The 13,467-nt window shown below is 40.5% G+C and overlaps 1 protein-coding gene across 1 annotated transcript in view; it reads right to left on the bottom strand.

Moving 5' to 3' along the window:
• The window catches only part of IQCK (IQ motif containing K), a gene marked incomplete at both ends in the record, with an annotated part of 47,523 nt that overhangs the window by 30,456 nt on the left and 3,600 nt on the right, over window positions 1-13,467 (bottom strand). Inside the window, 2 exons of the mRNA XM_082313950.1 lie at window positions 2,062-2,114; window positions 11,631-11,728. Coding sequence (XP_082170076.1) covers window positions 2,062-2,114; window positions 11,631-11,728 — 151 coding nt within the window. The remainder of the gene's footprint in view (window positions 1-2,061; window positions 2,115-11,630; window positions 11,729-13,467) is intronic.

Below are 13,467 nucleotides of genomic sequence, written 5' to 3'. Positions count from 1 at the left end.
TTTAAGGTAAGTTCACAAAAAGTTGGTTTTTAATAATAATTTTAATAATAATTCTTTTTAAAGGCCTACTGGTTTTTAGGATTTAAGATCAAGTGTGTATCAATTTAAGTAGGACTTTGACACTTCAGTGTCCTTGCGGAGCTGTCACTACATTATTTAGGAGCACAAGAACTAACAGAAGCTATGAGTCATTCAGGCTGTGATTCCACAGTGTATTTCTCTTGTTGGCAAAGCTGACATAAGCAGTTCCTGCCACCACCTCTATATCTTACCAGCTCATTTGTTCTCTTCACCTTGTCCTGAGCCCTTCATTTTAATCCTTCGTTTGTGCCAATACAAAGGTTTGTCAGGCTCCCAGGTGAACCAGATTGGAGAAATTATCTATATTTTAAATAGCTATACAAATCCTCCTCACACATTTTGGCAGAGAGATTTCTAACTCAGAGGAGGTCCCTGACTGGAATAACCAAGCATCCTACCAAACAGGGTGATATTAGGTTGCCTACAAGCGGGCTGGGGTGAAGAACGGGAGAGAGCAGGGAACCATTTAGGTCAGCTTTACTTCCAAGAGAAATGTTTGTGAAACTGTGATCTTAGATACTTATCTTAGGTACAAATATCCATCCTCACGATTCAGTGGTATCAAAACTGCCTTACTAATCGATGGCTCTTCAGTATGCTTAAGAAATAAGTATGACAACCTCACTGCAGTCCATAATCAGCTTCCAAAATACAAAATTCACTGCCTTAAACGAGAATCTTGTTCACCAGACCTAGTCTACAGAATGAAACTGTTGTTAGAAGTGTCCCACCAGTGGTAGGTTTGAACAACAGCGGCTGGGCAGTATGATGCAGTAGCAGGTACCTGAAGGTATCAGAGTTGAGATGAAATGGGTCACTCTCCAAAGATGTCCATCTCTTGCCGCAGGAACTTCTTACACAACTTTGACCACATGACTACCTTTAAGATAGTCAATGTTAATTGTTCATGCCACAATCACCAGCTTTTCTCCGAAGACCTATGAATGCCAAGGAGCTTTCCTCTTGCTGGATCAGTAACTCAAGGGTCTAAGTTTCATGTGACAAGAGTTCAAGAAAGCTCAATTTCCACTTACATAGTGTAATGAAGTAAACATACCTACAAAGATATTAATCTCTAAGTTTTCACCAACCTAGCCTCCAATTTAGTTTTCAAATTGAAAATTTTCTTTAAAATCTGACCTCTGTAATTTTCTTATTCACTCACTATGGACTATTGCTTTACTTTTCTTCTTTTCTCATACAACAGCTACTTTTTAAAACAAAATGCAGTCTCAAGGACAGTAACATTTCTTTCAAAACTACTGTCTAGCTTGGTTCTACAGGAATATTGAGGAATATACAATTGAGGCTGCCAAAACAAGTGTTCATTTCTCAGATGCAAAGTCATAAATGTCTGCAGAAATGCATCCTGACGCCAAGGATTATTACAGGTATTTTTAAAACAGCTGCTTACAGTTAGAGGCAGAATTTCTAGACTGTATATCCTCAAAGATTTCCATAGTAGGAAGCAGCATTAAAAACACTGCTTTGCTTCTTAGTACAAAGATATTCATAATACTGCCAGACTATTTGAATGCCCTGCACTCTACAATTAAAATGTTTAAGAATTCTAAACTAATTTCTCTGTGAACAATTCTGGTACAAAACACTTTGTAACTAATACACTACCAAGTTAGAAAGCATCACATAGTTCTTTGTTGCATGCAGTAAAGGGCATTTAGAGGGCACAATTGTAACGCATCGAAGCTCTATTACTTTTTTGGAATTGCAGGGGAAAAAGAATTAAAGCAGAAAAGGTTACTCTCAGTACTGCAATAACTTACTGGTCCTTTATCCAGTCGGTAACAAAAGGAATGGAAAAGAATTCTGTGAATGACTCATCTTTCCTCTTTGGGTTCTTACTGATAACAAAAAAAAAAGAAAACAACTCATATTAATTTAAATTGTAGCTATTCTATTGCAAATTAATGCCTTTGAATCATTGAGCATAATTAATAGCAAAAGCCACGATCAACTTACTTGTACAACCACTCCGTTAGGAAATCACAGGCAATAAATTTGGTCCTTTTTCTCTAAAGACAGAAGATGATACGTTCAAATTATTTATTATCTTTGGATTGGTCACATGTTTTTACTACTGGAGAGGAACAGAAGCTAAATTGACTGCTTTTATTAAATAAAATATACAGTACATTACTCTGTCTACTTTAACATTGCTACTGCCAACAGTCAGTGGCCTAGCCAAAATTTTAGAAATTTTGTGGAATGCTTTCAAGTCAAGTCAAAAAACTAGTGAGAAAATTCTACATATACTATCTGGATATTTGCTGCAGCATAGCTGTAACAAATATCTCAGAATGGTGTTCTTTCTAAGTCACAATCTCATTGCAAAGAAATTAACAGAACTCATATATGAAAATACATTGTAAGTTACTTGCCATTTTGTTCAAAGTTCTTTATCAAACTTAAAATACTTCATTGCTTCCAAGGCACAGAAGGAACATTGATGGAATATCCTTTCCTCCTGCACGGAACCAGCTTGAAGTCATTGTGAATATTTAAGACACACACAGAGCAGATTATTGTATGGCTGCTCAAAGTCATCTGTTGGGTAGTCCAGAAAGGAAGGCACAAACAAGGCGTATGTATAGCCACAACCACAGATACCATGCACGTTACAGAGAATCAGATAAAACGTTCAAAACCTGGAGCTTTGGAGCAAACCATTTGTGCCCTTTGCTCCCGCTTGCAAGACTTCTTCACCACCAAAGAGAATTTTGCCAGATGCTTTGCAGTGGGTTATCCTTAGCGACTCATGCAGCCAGTACTTGTTTAGGTGGACAGCACTGCATGCTGCAAAATACGTTTTGAGTTCAAAATTCAAAGCATGAATTTTGATCAAGACAGAATTGATTAGGGCCTTCCTTTTCTTAGAGATTTCCTCGCCACATTCCATCTTTACAGACTGAATGTATAAATGAGTACAGGTGCTTATTCTGCTTATCACAAACCAGAGTAACCATGATGTGGAGAATATAATGTAGACTTCTGGTCAGAATAACAAAAAAGCTTGACTGGTATCATCTGAACCCCTCTTACATGAGATGTGTTATCACACAGCCAGCCAGAGTGAACACGAAAAGACATTAAGCCCCTGCAGAACAGAGACACTGAGTGCTTTATCAAAATAGCAGCCATTTAGCTAAGAGAAAGCCTAGGTCCCATCCAGTAATACTTACCCTGTCAAATGGGAGATTCAACTGCAATTATTACTTTTTAGGAAAACAATTCACACTGGTCAAACACACTTGTGAAACTGCTAAATGTCATGAAAGAGGCTGGAGTCTTGATTAAAATGTGAGAAATGAAGGTAATACTACCACTTGCTAAGAAAAATACAATAAATATGTAACTGGAAATTTAATGCATGACAAATGACTTTATTCTATGCTTTATCCTCACCATCTGTGTTTCTCCCTGTGCTACAAGAATATGATGCAAAAAGGACTGGGGCATGTGAACAGAGAGACAGAAAAAAAGTGCTCTACATGGCATAATTCTTTCACTTTGGGGTATTAGCACATGGCAAAATTTGGGGGTCAGTGTATTATTTCAGCCACAGGTGAAGTGGAAGAGGAGCATTAGGTGAGGTGCTGACTGCACAGTGAAGAATACAGGGTAGCCATGTAGCTAGGGGATGACAAATGTGAAGTTTAGAGCTAGACTGCGCGGCATTCCTAGATGATACCCAGGGAAGCTTTCACTTTTCTAAGTGAATCTTATCCTTGGTAGACAAACAGTCTGACTCCACAGAAAAGAAAGAGAACTTCTTTAAAAAAAAAAAAAAAGGCAGAAGAACAGAAAAAGAGAACATTGCAAAACAATTATCAGTCCTGAACCCCACGTGCCTTTATGATCTGTTTCATGACAACAAAAGCTTTGGGGTTCATGTAGTGCTCCATTAGAGTGCTTGGCTGCAAAGAAACACATCTCCTTCAGGAATTTTCACACTTGTCATGCTAATTATCAGATACTGTTCTGAGAACCCAAATGCCTAAGCTTTAGGAGACCACCACCTTCACTGGAGAGCTTTCTACAGATCATTTTAGATGTTAGATGGACAAATTTTTACTTGAACAGAATCTGAAAACAAATAGCAGAGTCTGATTGTGTTTGTACAGCTATTCTCAATCACAGTATGAAACTGGGTGCCATTACTTAGTGAATTGTTTCAGAGAAGAAATTCTATACTTTGACAACAAAATTCAATTTAGTCTAGCAGTTGTAATTTAATCTGTTTTAAGTAAATTACTTTTCCTTTGCAATGGGAAAAAACCGATCAGAACAGTGTTGTCAAAACAGTCATCACCAAAGGAATCAAATTCATCTTGCTTTATCCTTGTTAGATCCAGTGAACTTATCAGGGAGGAATTTGGTCAAGCTGAATATTTTTTTATTTTGTTATTTTTTTGCCAGGAAACAGTTCACTTTGCTACTGAATTAAATCATTAGTTGCACAGCAGTCAACATTTATAGAAGGGAAAATGACATAAATTGACCTGCCTTTGACACATTCCTCCTATGCTACGTGAATCAGGATAAACACAGGAAATATCTGCACAATGTGCATTGTTAACCTGCAGATGTGTTTATAAACTATTTATACTCAGAATTCATTTCCCATTTTTCAGTTTAAATATGATGTGCTTGGTGATAATCATGCAAAAATACTAGTGATCAGGAGATGGCAAACTCATTAGGAAACCTTCTTCCATTCACTTTCCCTGATCTATCATACTTTAAGATATAATATATTCCATTACAGAGTCTGATACAGCATTCTCTTCCTGTGATCACTAACCAGAAAGAAAAAAGAGTTATGCTAATAAAAACATTTAAACATTGTTCAGTTTTAATGCTGAAAAATGAATGCATTAGTCAGTCTCATGAGAGAAAAGATTTAAGAAAATAGTCTTTCCCCTGGAGACATTTGACAGCAGATACAATAAAGCACAGGAGAACTTATGGTAGGGAAAAAAAATTAGCAAGGGAATACACTGGGCAACCCAATAGGTTTCTTTCATCTCTAATTTAAAAACGAAGCCTCTGCAGACTGTTCTCATATTTATGTCAGTTTGAAGTCTGCAAATATATTTAGCAGCTGGTGGTTTTTCTAGGTTTTTGCTTTTCAGATTTTTCGTATGCACTACATAATGCAAGAGAGCCTATTTTAAATAAAATGTTTAAGTTGTTATGTTTCTATACCACCTTCCAAATAAGATCTTGCAGATTTCTCTCCTACACAAATGACTACTTTCAGCATAACCATCTCCCTTTCCTGACTTTCCCATCTGATTCTACAATTCTTCCTTTCCAGACATGGATGCATCTTTTCTGGTCTCTTCCTTGAACTCCTCTGTTGGGCCCATGATCTGCTCTCCCTTACCACAATTTCAATTGCTAAACAAGTCTCCTACTTAATTTTTCATTCTCTTCTCATTCATCTTCATTCCCCTTCAAAATATGAAAACCTTTAGTCCCTCTCATCAAAAACCCACTCTTCATTCTCCCTCACAATTCCCTCTCTCTTCTCCCAGGCTCATTCAACGTTGATGGCAGTCAGTTCGATTATTCCTCTCTTTCTTCCAGTGCTTCTTCCATTTATCTTCCACTGGTTTATTCTATATAGATGCCCTTTACAGGCATTAATGACTCATGTCTAGCCAAAATTCAAACCCAGTATTCTGTTCTCATCCTTCATGATTTCAGTTAGCTTAATCACAATTAATCATGTTTCTCTCCTGTTCTCTCATGAATTCCATGAATCTTTCTACTCTTTGTTCTCCTCCTATTTTTCTGTCTTCTGGTGTGTTTATCACAAGATCCTTTCTCCCTCTCCCTAACTTTCTCTGGATTTCTAAGGGCTCAGTTTTTGATCCTAATAATCAGTTCCAGTAATTGCACTAACCATTTTATACAAATTATAGCATGTTTTTTTCTCCAAATCCATATGGAACAACACATTTCTATGAAAACAAAAGTATAATTAGAAATTACGTATTTGAGTCAGATAGGGAAACACAAAATCCAAGTACAGGCACCTGGACAGTAATGAAAAAGAACACAAATATCCAGTTATATGGCAAGCATAAAGAGCTATTGTTTTACTAGTTATTGTTCAAAAGGAGGAAGACATGATCTCACTGTGGAAAATGATCATCTGACATAAGCTTGCTTTCCTAAACTTGGTTCCCCAATAGCAGGACATCTCTTCATATAGCAACAAAAATCACTTAGTGTCTTTTTGATAACGTGCTGATTTTTATGAAGTTTCTATACATTAGAAAAAAAATTGTTTTTATTAGTTTACTATAAAGCATCACGCAGACCCATACAAAATCCATTTTCAGAACAGATACTTTCTAATCTATGTACCACTGAAGCGCTGCAAAATTTCTCAGATTAAAAATAGACAAAGTAACTTAGATTTGTCCTGAGTTTGAAACTGAACTATTTCTAATAATTCTCATATTTTTGTATTAAGTGCTCTTTTAGCGCCTTCAGAAATATGTAACATCTATCAAGGACTGTATTTTAAGCCAGCTGTAAGACATGCCTTTTTCCTGTTAAAGGATATGTGCTTCCTTTAAAAAAAAAAACGAATTAATATAGATTTAATTAGAAGTGTGATGAATAATATATATGTTCAATCTGCTCTTGGCTAGGTAATGTAAATATGATGGCAGGAATGATGTACAGAGATGTCATGCCATAACGACATGTAAATGAACCATTTTCCTATTTCACCTGCATTAATCGTGTTATAAATACATATACACACATCTATAAATCAATCAGTTTATAGACACACACAAATCTTGTGAAGACTGAGCAAAAACTGAAATAACTTACTGTTACTAAATGTACAGATTTGGATTTGAAATGCAAGTTTGGGGTGTCCATTCAAGCATGGTAAGCTTTGTGTATTTTTGGCTGTGCCAGGCATGTATCGGTCAGTGGCAAATAGCACACATGTAATTTTTACAAATTGTTCCACAACGTCTGTTATCATATATACACATGCCTATAACAGGAAGTCAATGTCAGTAGTTGGAGAGGAGGTAGTCAAGACCTAAGATGATTAATAACTCACTAGTAACACAAAGTCCTCCTCACTTTGCTATCATTTTAATTTATAACCCCAAGAGCACAGACTGTATTCCTCAGATGTGTATCGTGTAGAAAAAGGGAGATATTTTCATTATCATTTATATTAATTGCTCTTTATATTATGAAGCTGCAATTAAGGAGGCTCAGCTGCAGGCATAAAAATGTAGAGAAGTTTTACATTAGAAAGTGTGGATGACAGGCAGAGAGTAGGAAAGAAATAGTAAAAAAATTACTTCCATGGTTGGAGAAAATAGGAGAAATGATGGAAAACCCCACAACTCCCAGTACCTAATCTGTTGCTGGGGGTCTGTGAGTTAGGCTATCGTGATACAATGAATCATAGAACAGTTTGGGTTGGAAGGGACCTTAAAGATCACCAGTTCCAACCCCCCTGCCGTGGGCAGGGACACCTTTCACTAGACCAGGTTGCTCAAAGCCCCATCCAGCCTGGCCTTGAACACTTCCAGGGACGGGGCATCCACAGCTTCTCTGGGCAACCTGTTCCAGTGCCTCACCAGCCTCAGAGTGAAAAATTGCTTCCTTATATCTCATCTAAATCTACCCTCTTTCAGTTTGCAGCCATTACCCCTTGTCCTACCACTATGCTCCCTTGTAAAAAGTCCCTCTCCAGCTTTCTTGTAGGCCCCCTTCAGGTACTGGAAGGCTGCTATAAGGTCTCCCTGGAGCCTTCTCTTCTCCAGGCTAAACAACCCTGACTCTCTCAGCCTGTCCCCATAGGAGAGGGGCTCCAGCCCTCTGATCACCTTCATGGCCCTCCTGTGGACTTGCTCCAACAGGTCCATGTCCTTCTTATGTTGGAGGCCCCAGAGCTGAATGCAGTACTCCAGGTGGGGCCTCACGAGAGGGGAGTAGAGGTGGAGAATCACCTCCCTCGACCTGCTGCTCACGCTTCTTTTGGTCACGCTTCTTTTGGTCATGCTTCTTTTGGTCATGCTTCTTTTGGTGCAGCCCAGGAAACGGTTGGCTTCATGGCCTGCAAGTGCACATTGCCTGGTCGTGTTGAGCTTCTCATCAACAAACACCCCCAAGTCCTTCTACTCAGAGCTGCTCTCTGTCCATTCTCCGCCCAGCCTGTATTTGTGCTTGAGATTGCCCCAAACAATGTGCAGGACCTTGCAGTTGGCCTTGTTGAACTTCATGAGGTTTGCACAGGCCCACCTCTCCAGCCTGTCAAGGTCCCTCTGGATGGCATCCCTACCCTCCAGCGTGTCAACCACACCACACAGCTTGGTGTCATCGGCAGACTTGCTGAGGGTGTGCTCAATCCCACCGTCCATGTTGCCAACAAAGATGTTAAACAGTGCTGGTCCCAATACCGACCCCTGAGGAACACCACTTTTCACTGGTCTGCACTTGGACATTGAGCCGTTGACTGCAACTCTTTGAGCGCGACCATCCAGCCAATTCCTTATCCACTGAGTGGTCCATCCATCGAATCCATGTCTCCCCAATTTAGAGACAAGGATGTCATGTAGGACAGTGTCAAATGCTTTGCACAAGTCCAGGTAGGTGACATCTGTTGCTCTTCCCTTATCCATCAATGCTGTAACCCCATTGTAGAAGGCCACCAAATTTGTCAGGCATGATTTGCCCTTAGTGAAGCCATGTTGGCTGTCACCAATCACCTCCTTGTTTTCCATGTGTCTTAGCATAGTTTCCAGGAGAATCTGCTCCATGATCTTGACAGGCACAGAGGTGAGGCTGACCGGCCTGTAGTTCCCCGGGTCTTCCTTTTTTCCCTTTTTAAAAATGGGGGTTATGTTTCCCCTTTTCCAGTCAGTGGGAACTTCACCAGACTGCCACGACTTCTCAAATATGATGGATAGTGGCTTAGCAATTTCAAGTGCCAGTGCATCTCATCAGCTCCCATGGACTTGTGCACCTTCCGGTTCCTTAGATGGTCTCAAACCTGATCTCCTACAGTGGGCGGTTCTTCATTTTCCCAGTCCATGCCTTTACATTCTGTGACTTGGGTGGTGTGGCTAGAGCACTTGCCGGTGAAGACTGAGGCAAAAAAGTTGTTGAGTACCTCAGCATTCTCCATATCCCGGGTAACCAGCTCTCCTGTTTCCTTCCGGAGGGGGCCCACATTTTCCCTAGTCTTCCTTTTATCACTGACATCCTTATAGAAGCTTTTTTTATTGCCCTTGACATCCCTGGCCAGATTTAGTTCTATCAGGGCATTAGCCTTCCTAACCTGATCCCTGGCCGCTTGGACAATTTGTCTGTATTCCTCCAAGGCTACCTGTCCTTGCTTCCACCCTCTGCAGGCTTCCTTTTTGAGTCTGAGTTTGCCCAGGAGCTCCTTGTTTATCCATGCAGGACTCCTGGCATTTTTGCCTGACTTCCTCTTTGCTGGGATGTGTTGCTCCTGAGCTTGGAGGAGGTGATCCTTGAATATTAACGAGCTTTCTTGGGCCCCTCTTCCCTCCAGGGCTTTCTCCCATGGTACTCTACTGAGCGGATCCCTGAGGAGGTCAAAGTCTGCTCTCCTGAAGTCCAGGGTAGTGAGCTTGCTGCGCACCCTCCTCAGTGCCCAAAGGATCTCGAACTCCACCATTTATGGTCACTGCAGCCAAGGCTGCCCTTGAGCTTCACATTCCCCACCAGCCCCTCCTTGTTGGTGAGAACAAGGTCCAGCATAGCACCTCTCCTTGTTGGCTCCTCTATCACTTGGAGAAGGAATTTATCATCAATGCATTCCAGGAACCTCCCAGATTGCTTATGCCTTGCTGTGTTGCCCTTCCAACAGATGTTGGGGTGGTTGAAGTCCCCCATGAGGACCAGGGCTCGTGAATGTGAGGATGCTCCTATCTGTCTATAGAAGGCTTCATCCACTCGGTCTTCTTGGTTGGGTGGCCTGTAGCAGACCCTCACTATAATGTCACCTGTCCCTGCCCTCCCTTTAATCCTGACCCATAAGCTCTTGGTCGGCTCCTCATCCATCCCCAGGCTGAGCTCCATACACTCCAGCTGGTCATTGACACAGCAGGCAACACCCCCTCCTCGTCTCCCCTGCCTGTCTTTCCTAAAGAGCCTGTATCCTTCCATTCCAACACTCCAGTCAGAGGAGCCATCCCACCACGTCTCTGTGATGCCGATAAGATCATAACCCTGCAGGCATGCGCATGTGTCTAATTCCTCTTGTTTATTCCCCATGCTGTGTGCATTTGCATAGAGGCATTTAAGTTGGGCCCCCAATGAAGCTGACTTACTGGCTGGAATTCCTTTGTGCTGCTCTTCAGGTGCTCTCCTGCTGACCTGTGATCCTTCTCCAGGCTCTGAGCATCTGTTGCTGGCACTGGCATCTAACTGGTAGGAGTGGGATGGATTGAGGCTCCCCTCCCCCAGCAACTTTATTTTAAAGCCCTCTTCACCAGCTTGGCAACCCTATGACCGAAGATGCTCTTCCCCTTCTCTGACAAGTGGACCCCATCAGCCCCCAGCAGACCAGGTTTCTCAAAGCGAGTCCCATGGTCTAAGTAGCCGAACCCCTGGCTGTGCCACCTGTCCTGTAACCACTTGTTGATCCGCCAGATTCCACTGGCCCTTTCAAACCCCCTTCCTTTGACTGAGAGAATTGATGAAAAAACTACCCGCGCTCCAGAGTCCCCTACTGCCGCTCACAGGGCTCTGTAATCCTTCTTAATACTCCTCAGACCGCTCTTGGCTGTATCATTGGTGCCCACGTGAAACAACAGCAGTGGATAATAATCAGTGGATTGTACGAGGCTTGGTAGTCTCTCGGTTACATCCCTTCATTCAATGAGCTTTAGTTTGCACCAGTTCTAATGCTTTTTTAAGCACTTGCTATATACAATGAGGAGTGTCTCCCTAGATATGCTTACGCACACATACACTGAAAACAAATTTATAAAAATATATGTAGCAAACAATGATTTTTAAAATGTGCAATTTTTATAGGCTCATTAATGTTGAATACCCTGCTTTCCAATTAAATGGAATTTACACAGAATGTTAAAAAGCTGAAATATAAAATGTACCTCTATTAGGATGCCAGACCAGCAAAAATAATTGAGTAATGAAGTAAAATTCAAGTTCTTTACGTCACCCTCAAATGGGTGATGTGTATTAATCTGAAAGGAAGCCTGTTTCTCTAAAATACAATGCTATTTAGGCTAGATACAACTGGATATTTAAGGAGGATTTGTTGTGAGTTAGAGATTGTCATAACGATCAAGTGTGTGTAGCATGCAATCTGTTCTGAATTACTGGAGAGAACAACATTCAAGACCAGATCCAAAACAACTCATGATATGTTATTTCATGTTATTGTGGTTGTTTTTTTTGCAGAAGACCAAATAAAGAAATACTGCCTGTGAAATAAAAGACTGTAACTCTGTGCCAATGATTTGAACTGAAAACTAAAAACTAACCTCAAAACACTTTTCCTTCTCTGCTCGATGGAGAAGTTCAGCCATTCCGGGTAAGAGTACTGGAAATATGTAATACTCTAAGTATTCTCGAGTAGAACCTGAGCAAAACAGTACAGTCTTCACTTACAGGTAAGCACTTAGATTTCACAAAAAGACAAACATTAGATATCATAAACTAGGTATCAGTCATTTTATCAACACCATCACAGCTTGAACTAAACAGATTCATTCAGTTCAGGTACAGCCACGGATCTGTCTTCACTTCTCTTCAGCTAAGACAACATAAACTTGAGTAAATTTCAAACTAAAGGTGCTTCAACACTGCGAACTACAGTGTGCCTCAGAGATGTCAGACTTAGTTTTAAATGAGTAAACTCAGATACCAGAAGCAGTTTAGCCACAGAAATGAAAAGCAGTGTGGACTAATTTACCCTGACAGAAAGAAAAGTAAATTAGCCTGCACTGAACTCAGTGCTGTTACACGTAGACCACTTTTGGTATCTATACTCATGTCCTTTTACAATCTGCAGTAACAGAATTGGTCATAAAACTGAATTTCTAGACAGAGGAAAAAGCAAAGCTTACATTTCAGTGGTGCTGTGATTTCTTTCTCATAATTACTTCCTACTTGCCAGATCCTTCAGAAATTTGAACATGACTCCATATACCAAATTTTTGCACCTTGAGAAGGTTGTGTGTGTTGGCATCTCTCTCTTATGTTTGACTGCACTGCACTTACGTGAGGTCTACTTACCATACTTCCCATGTGCTCACCCACACTGGCATCACTGAGTTCCACGCAGAAGAAAGCAGCTGCAGTCAGCATCACCAAAAAACAGCGGTGCGATTGCCCATGCTCTACATATAGCCTAATGGCTACATGCTTGCTCAACTGAGAGACTCAAGCTGTTTCCTTCTCAGCTTTTCCTCACATCTCCATCTTCCCTAATGGAACCTTTCACCATCAACTTATAAACTGGGCTAAGTGGAGGAGCCTTCTATGTCTTCTGATGAAGACACTTCACATGGAGAAACTCAAATTCACTGGGCCAGAGGGAAGAGGGAGCATGATCCTGTATGAAGCCGCAAGAGCACTTCCCTCAGAAAGGTGAACAAAACAAAACGGGTTAGGATCCCAGGCAAGCAGAGGTGGCTTATCGGCTGAAGTGCTGTCCTTGATTTAAAGTCAGATTGCCTGCCATTCAGTAAGTATTCAGGTTTCGGTGTGGTCAGTAAAGATTAAGTCATAGAAATGTTCTCTTCTGGCAAGACAGCTGAAACGCTGAATTTATTCTCTGCTTTATACCTTTAATTGGTTCACATGCTGCCAGAAAATGTTCATAATTGGAAGGACACTATATATATAAAAGTCAAGGGTAACACTGCTTCTGACTAGTAACCGGAATTCCTAATGAGTAAGAATGAATGGAAGAGAAGACAAAAAGGAGGGCTAAAATGCATAATAAAAATACATTGCTACTTGGTAAATTTTATAAAGTATAGAAATTGATAAAAATGGAAGAACAAAACTTTAGAGCTGTTTCCATTCTAATTTGTAATCAGACGGGCAAAGATAATATTTTAAAAGTAGTTTTCAAACTCAATTGTGTATTTAGTCTATTGATCCTCGTTTCGCATTATTAAATTAGAGGAAGAAATGCTTGCCTTTCTCTGATTTAAGTGGCTAAATAAAAAGTCATTTAGTCAGAAGAGAACAGAAGTACCTAAACAGCTAGACAATGCTACTGATTTGTAATGCATCATTTGAGCTTTCTTCCATTGACCAAGTGGCCAAGCCGGCTCCCTCTTTACAGACCAGGGGACTAATCATGCAAAT

Source organism: Platalea leucorodia, assembly GCF_965183815.1.
Source record: "Platalea leucorodia genome assembly, chromosome: 5".
Classification (NCBI taxonomy): domain Eukaryota; kingdom Metazoa; phylum Chordata; class Aves; order Pelecaniformes; family Threskiornithidae; genus Platalea; species Platalea leucorodia.
The sequence above is the reverse complement of the archived record's forward strand: the minus strand, read 5'-3'. Positions and strand labels throughout refer to the sequence as shown.